General features: G+C 26.1%; 2 protein-coding genes across 2 annotated transcripts; one reads left to right on the forward strand and one right to left on the reverse strand.

The window, feature by feature from the left end:
• The first annotated feature begins 808 nt into the window (after window positions 1-808).
• On the forward strand, window positions 809-3,559 carry Chro.80011 (hypothetical protein). Its single annotated transcript, XM_660842.1, has 1 exon — window positions 809-3,559. The coding sequence occupies one exon, from the start codon at window positions 809-811 to the stop codon at window positions 3,557-3,559; it is 2,751 nt and encodes a 916-aa protein (XP_665934.1).
• Window positions 3,560-6,347: 2,788 nt separating this feature from the next.
• Window positions 6,348-6,881, reverse strand: Chro.80010 (hypothetical protein). Its single annotated transcript, XM_660843.1, has 1 exon — window positions 6,348-6,881. One exon carries the CDS (start codon window positions 6,879-6,881, stop codon window positions 6,348-6,350), a length of 534 nt encoding a protein of 177 aa, XP_665935.1.
• Window positions 6,882-8,043: the final 1,162 nt, after the last annotated feature.

The raw sequence follows: 8,043 nt of genomic DNA on the forward strand, positions 1-8,043 counted from the left end.
AAGCCAATCAGCATTAGACAATTTTGGCTTAAATATTCAAGAGTTTTCAATTATTTCAGAAAGTTCTTCAATAGAAGAAATTCAAGATTCATTAGAAAGATGCGGTAACGCGATTCAAACGTTGCATTTAGAAATTGCACCGAGCCTAAAAGGGACAGATTTCTTCGAAGCAAAGTTACTTGAGAGAGAATTAATTAAAATATTTACTCATCAATTAATACTTTTACAAAAAAAAAACTCTTAATTTAGAAATATTTATCAAGTCAAAACATTAATGTTGTTTTCTAATGTATTTGTTTCTTAATAAATTAATATAAAAAAGAAGTGACTAATTTGCAAATATCAATGATACGACTCAATTAGAGCATTTTAATACTTTAAAATAATCCATTTAATAAGTGTTGGGCATATCATAGTTCACCTATTGAGATAGTGTAAAAAATTACTCAAATAGAATTTTACTTTGTTTTAAATTCAATACTAGTCGCAGTTAAATGCGAAAATTTTACAGAAACTAATACAAATAGATTATTGTTTCAGTACAATTACAAGCTAAATTATGATAATTTTAAAAAAATTTAAAGTTTCGTTTTATTTCTATAGTTATCAATAATAATAATTCTCTAATATTAATTAATTTCAAAATTCTATCTGTTTTTATATTTCTTGTTCAACATAAATATCCATCAATCTTAGCGCCAAAATAGTAATGTAAGTTTTGACTTGCATGCAATATTCCAGAAAAATAGAAATTTGAATCAAATGATGATTATATACATTTTTTTGTCAATGCAACATAACTGAAACAATGAAAATTGTAAAATTTAAGACATGTGTTTTTATTATTATTTTTTTTGGTTCGCTATTCAGCAATATTCTCCACATTAAAGGAGCAGAGGCACCTCACAGTTCTGATGAAAACGAAGAATCAAATGATGGAAAAACTTTTCAAATGATAGATCGTAATAGTGGTACTTTTACTTTAATTCAAGCATTAATTGGTAATTCTTATGAAAGCAACTTTTTCATGGAATGTGCATTGATAGAGTCAGCTGTTTATATGGAGTTAATTTTGAAATTGATTGCTTTGTTTAATGCAGATGAAGCAAATGCAAAATATAAACCTTTAAGTCATATTTTTTTTAGCTTTCTTTTAAATTTCTCTTTTGAGAAGAGAAGCGAAGTAGTTTTGATCGATAAAGCTAACGAAATTAAGAAATTTTCACAGAGTCAAAATAATATTATGCGAAGGAAAATGATCGAGTTAATGAATGAAGGCTCAGTAAAACTCTTTGATTTTGTAGTAGAGAATAAAGAAGAATTAGAAAGAGAAATTGCCTCATTGATGGAAAAGTTTTTACTTTTGTTAGATTATGGAGTAGATAACTTTTTAGGACATATGGCTATTTCAATTATTACTTTTTTCGAAGAATATTCATTAATTTTATCTCAATTTTCTGAAATATTTTTAAAATCATCAAGGAAAGATATCACAAGGAGATTCATTGCGAATAAAGAGATTTTTTCTAACATTCAATTTAAATATTGTTATAATATGCCTCTTTTAAAAACTACAGAAAGTAATTCAGATTCAAAAACAGATTTTGACAAATTGGATCTTGATATGGAAGAATTATGCTCAATTAAGGTAGTAATAATAACAGCTTTTGATGTCTTAAAATCAAGTTTATTCATAGTCTTTTTTTTCGAAAAAAGCTCATTAAACGTTCTTTTAAATGAAATTTTCCAAAAGGAAGAGGCTATAAAAAGTATTTTAGAAAGAATAAATTGCTCTGAATTATCAGAGGAAAAATATTTAAATATTAAAGTTAAAACAAGAGAGTTATTTGATGCTGAAAAAATTCAGTCCAATAATTTAGTTAGTGAATATTTTGATTTTTTTGTAGATAAAAGTATAATTATTCACAATATGAAAGAAATTTACAAGATTTTACTAGAAAGTTTGTTAACATTAAAAAAATTCTATGAGGCTGTTACTGAATCGAATTCTTTTTCTATATTATTTCAAAGCGTAGTTTCAGCGTATGAGGAAGCTACAAAAAAATGTGCAAAGCAAATCAAACAAATTGAGGGTTATTCAGAAGAAAAAATAAAAAATTTGCAATTGAGCCAGATACAACAAAATATAAAGGATAAGAGAGAACTTAGTAAAAAAAAACTCTTAGCTGAATTTGAATTGCATAAAAAAGAACAAAGAGAAAAAAGGCTTAAAGAGAAGAGAGAAAGAGAAGAAAGAGAAAAAGCGGATAGAGAGCATAGCAATATAATTAGAAAAGCTAAAGAGGAAAAGAAAAGTCAAAGAAAAAAAACTAAATCCAAAAGAGAATTTCCTACTGTAGAAGGAAATGTGATTGAAGCTACAAAGGAAAATGTAGGCGAAACACAAAAAGGTGCCAGTCCAGCTGTTCCTCAAGAAGTTTTATCTGGAGTTCATTACGGAAGTTGTAGACAAAAAACTAACAGGAAAGAAGAAAAGCTTAAGAAACTTTTAAAAGAAGAGGAGAAGTCTTTAAAAAGGGAGGCAGTAAAAAAAATAATTCAAGAACAAAAATCCAGTAATACTTCTACAAGAAGGAGAAAGCAGGATGAAAGAAAAACAAAGAATGAAACTAGAAGAGAAAGAGAAGAAAGAGAAAGAGTAGAGGAGAGAGAAAGGGAAAGGGAGAGAGAGAGAGAAAGACAGAAGAGGATTGAACATAGTAATTACATGTATTCATTATTAAATTCTGTAGAATCAATGGAGGGATTATTTAGAGAAGCTGAAAAAAGTAGAGATAGTTTATCAGCTTTGATTGGATTTGTTTATGGGGTTATTTTTGATGAAACTGAAGAGAAAGGAACAAATAATGTGAATGATATTTCAGATACCTTTGCTTCGCTCTCAATATCAGAAGCTGATAACTTACAGGCATCAGGCTCTGCATCAGGCTCTGCATCAGGCCCTGCATTGGAATTAGGAGCGAGACCAAAAACAAAGACTATAAGGCCTAGAGCTCGCTCTCGTTCTAGTACTCGTTCTAGTTCCCGCTCTCGTACTCGTTCTCGCACTCGTTCTCGTACTCGCTCTCGTACTAGGTTAAGGTCGAAATCAAGAATTAGAAGTAGTTCCAGAACTAGGAGCAAATCTAGAGGCAGATCTCCAGAAATGAGAATACTAAGATTTGACGGATTTGAAGTACCTGATTTTCCATTTTCAGACACTGAAAAAGAACAATCAGTAAAAGAGTCAAGATTTTTAAAATATTTTTCGCAAAGTGGAGACGAAAAATTAACAGGTAAAGCTTTAGAGAGATATGAAAATAAATATTTAGAATTTGAACAAAGCTTAATTGATTTATCTATAATTACTGAAGATTCAACCCTAGAGGAAATATTAATTGCATTAGAACAATGTGGTAATATTATTCAACATTTACATTCAGATGTAGCTCGATGTGTATTTGGTCAAGAATTAATGTATATTAAATTAATAGAAAAATTATTTGTTAAGAATTTTATAAGATTTTTAGTTTTACTTCAAAGTAAAAAAAGCAATTAAAATTTTTTTTTGTTATATTAAATTAAAGATTTACTGATAATTCAAATATATAACTGAAGCTATTCATTTCATATTATGAAACTATTATAATTAAATAGATTCAAGGCTATTAATGATTAATTTTACCAAAATTTACAAATTTCTCACTTTTTTCAATACAATTTATTATTTTGTTTTTGATACCGTGCAAACTTTCAATACTGATATTGAATTCTTCCCAGTAATTAGTAGTAGCATTAATATCTATTGATATCAATTTTACAGAATTATTTATAAAAGTTAAAATGGAGAACAGCAATCATATATTTTTTTTAGAGAAAATAAATAATTATTACATATTGCATTATTTTGAGTTAACCTTAAAATGAACAAGAACCTAATTTTATTCATTTAAATGATTTTATAATCTATTTAGTTTTTTGTGGTCTAAATTATAGAAATTTTCTTTTTTTCTGATATATTTACATAATTAAACGATAAAAAGCCACTAATTATAGATTTTTTTTTGGGTTATAATTCACTTTTTTTTATTTAATTTTGATTAAATTATTATTAAACAAATTTTCAAAGTAATTCCATTCGAAATGAGAAACGGTAGAATATTATAAAATTCATATAAAAAATGACTGAGTTTGGATCTGAAGCCGATGTTCGTATTTTTTTTTAAATAGATATTTAACTTTAAGTATAACTAATTTTTGTATATTAAAATATAATAATTTCTTTTTTTTTCTCGAAAATTTTCTCTTCTTGTTTTTATATAAATGCAATTATTATTAAATTGTCATGCTTTTAGATTATTTGACTTTATAGAATGGTTTAAAATAAAAATCTAATTCTTTAATTAGCTAAATGAAAATCTTTGAAAATTTTAATTCAAAAACATAATCTTAAAATATGAACTTAAAAAATATCTTTATTTTATTTCAGTAAAATTACATAAATAGCATTTATGGTATACTTGCGAGTGTAAAATTACTTATGTATAAATAAATTAGTTCTTCAAATTATAATTATTATTGCTGAAGATGTTGGCTTAAATAATATATTTGAATAATATTGGAAATTTTTAATTCGAATTTTGCTTTTTATAATTTTTATTTGCAAATAAATAGATCGGAGTAATGAGTTAGCTATATATTTTAGCTTTAAAATATTTTTTACTCAAAAGTTATTTTGTTTTGATATTTTAGCTTATTTATATTATTAAGGAAAATAGTTTTTTTTCTATTATTATTTAAACTTGAAAATGAAATTTAAAATTGGGTAAATCCAGAATTACTTAAAGAATTTACTACATTAATATGAATTATGCTTATTTTTTAAATGAATGTTTTGAAAGTGTAAATTAATGTAAAATTGATTAATTATTCTTGAGAATGGATTTTATTTTAAGTGGATCCTTGAAGTAATTCAAAACTATAGATTTTTACATAAATCATTAAAAATATATAAAGTTTTAATTTTTTATATTGCATTAAGTATTTCTCTTTTATAAAAAAAAAAATCAAGTAAAAAAGAACTTATTATAGTATTATTTTTAAATATGATATTTATTTATGATAAATTATTCACTAGGATTAACTTATTGAAACCTTTAAGAATTTGATTAGTATTTTTTCTTTTTTAAAATTTATGTTTAATTTAATTAGAATAGTTTTGCTCAATTTATCTTAAAGTTATTTGTTGTCAATTTTTTTTTTCAAATTTATTAAATTTTATTATTTGGTTCCAAAATCGTTTTTCTAAAATCGAATTGATTTTATAGAATTAAGTTTGTAAAATTAGATTAATTACTTTTTAATAAAACATTACATTGATAGATTTATTAGCACTATTGGAGAGTAAATTTAATCAAAAATTTTATTGAAACATAAATCACAATTTTAAATCTAAAATAAGCCAAAATATATCAATTAACCTGAGTTTTTCTAAAGCTTTTTTTTAAAAGTTAATATTTATATAAATTTCACTTAAGTTGATTTATTTCATTATATAATTTAAAAATCTTTATATTTTCTCATATGAATATTAAAATCATAATTTTTTTAATATTATGCTTTATTTACTTAAATATGTCATTATATGGTATAATTTATTTCTCATTAAAATATAATGCTAGTGGTTGAAAACATTTTTGCTTTAGAATAATAAGAATTCAAGCATTTTTCAATTTAATATTTAAATTGAAAAATTAAGATTTAAATATTTCAAAGGGTTTAGAAGTTTGAAATTGAATAAATACTTAAGTTTAAATAATTTTATTAGAAAAAAAGAATAATTGACTATTTAGTTTTTCAGCAATAAATGGTATTTCTGGTACCATTTTTATTAAATTGAAAGTTAAATTTCCATGTTGTAAGACTCAATCATTTTAATGGAATTGATCATTTCTCTATGCAACATTCAATTCAGTAGATATACATTGGTTATTTGCAGGTGGTTTATTAAAAGTATCAATAGATCTAAACTACTGTAGTTTGAATATTAACTGAAAAAGATCAAGAATAACTCGCCCGGAAAAGCCTAAAAAGGACTAAATTAAAGACAGATTTAATTTCAACACAATAGTAAACGATACTAAGTTTCAATTACAAAAAAATTCTTTTCACAACGTTGAAAGTTCAATGTAATAGTTTGATAAAAAAATAATCATATGAATAGAAGATTATTTATTATCAAATCAATAGAAATTTTCGAATTGTATCCAGAACACAATAATTGGTTAGATAAGCGATATTTTTTACATATCAGCAAATATACGAAAAAGAGACCCATCCTATTAACCTTAATCAGAACCTTCATTAAGTCTGGAAGTTCCAATATTAATTACTTCTTCAATAGTATTACCAATGATGACTCGTTTTCCACAAATATTAACCGTATTTATTTCCATTTCTCCAACAGATAATACACCATAATTAACATTGAAAGTTAAATTACACACATTTGCCATTTTCACTTTGCCATAGTTTGTATCTACATAGCATTTCACCTTTTCAATAACAGGAATAGCATATATACGCTTATTTTCATATCCCTTAAATACTGCATAGGTTCTGGAAGTAGTGTAAAATTCATAGGTGCCAGCAGTTTGTTCAGTAGGTAATTTAAGTTCAGGCTGATCCAAAGAAAATATACCCTTAAATTCAACACCATCTTGCCCAGTGACTTCTATGTATTGTTGATCACGGAAAACATCAAAGTTTTCAGGCACAAGAATTTTGTATCCACGGTTGTAATATTGGGGTCTATCTGGAATGTTTTCATAAGGGAATTGTTCTACAACTACTTTATTCAAGTCATCTTGATATCCAGACATTTTTTCGAGGATTTTTTCTGTATTAATCCCAAATACATGCGTAGCAAAAATAAATTTTAGTTTTCCATTTTCATTCAAAATCTGAAAATCAGAAGTTTGATTTTCGATTTTAATTACATAATATTTATCTCCTTTGTGTTCATATGCAATCAATCTCTTAAATTTACCAGTATTAACTACGGTCTCATAATTAGCTAGGAAAGGAATATTTATTTCTGTTTCTCCTTCTATAGTGGCTACAAGAATTCTCTATTACCACGCTCTTCATCAAACATTGGGATATTAGGGATTGGCCTTATTTCTCCTCGAGGTCCGGGATTTCTTGCGCTACTCATGATTTTAATAAAAATTCAAGACAATATTTATTATGATTTGTTAAAATTTGCTAGCGGTTTTAAGCTGCTGGCGGTTTTTATGTGGTTTAGGTTTTTAACCGTCTCATATTTTTAAGCGGTTTTAGGTTTAGGGTTTAGGGTTTAGGTTTAGGTTTTAGGTTTTTAGGTTTAGGTTTAGGTTTAGGTTTAGGTTTAGGTTTTAGGTTTAGGTTTAGGTTTTAGGGTTTAGGTTTTAGGTTTAGGTTTAGGTTTAGGTTTAGGTTTAGGGTTTAGGTTTAGGTTTAGGTTTTAGGTTTTAGGTTTAGGTTTAGGTTTTAGGTTTAGGTTTAGGTTTAGGTTAGTTTAGGGGTTTAGGTTTAGGTTTAGGGGTTTAGGTTTAGGGGTTTAGGGTTTTAGGTTTAGGTTTAGGTTTAGGTTTAGGTTTAGGTTTAGGTTTAGGTTTAGGTTTAGGTTTAGGGTTTAGGTTTAGGGTTTTAGGGGTTTAGGTTTAGGTTTAGGTTTTAGGTTTTTTAGGTTTAGGTTTAGGTTTAGGTTTAGGTTTAGGGTTTTAGGTTTTAGGTTTTAGGGGGTTTAGGGGTTTTTAGGTTTAGGTTTAGGTTTTAGGTTTAGGTTTTAGGTTTTAGGTTTAGGTTTAGGTTTAGGTTTAGGGTTTAGGTTTAGGTTTTAGGTTTTAGGTTTAGGTTTAGGTTTTTAGGTTTAGGGTTTAGGTTTAGGTTTAGGTTTAGGTTTAGGTTTAGGGGTTTAGGTTTAGGTTTAGGGTTTTAGGTTTAGGTTTTAGGTTTAGGTTTAGGTTTAGGTTTTAGGTTTAGGTTTAGGTTTTAGGGTTT

Source organism: Cryptosporidium hominis, assembly GCF_000006425.1.
Source record: "Cryptosporidium hominis TU502 chromosome 8 CHRO018005, whole genome shotgun sequence".
NCBI lineage: Eukaryota > Apicomplexa > Conoidasida > Eucoccidiorida > Cryptosporidiidae > Cryptosporidium > Cryptosporidium hominis.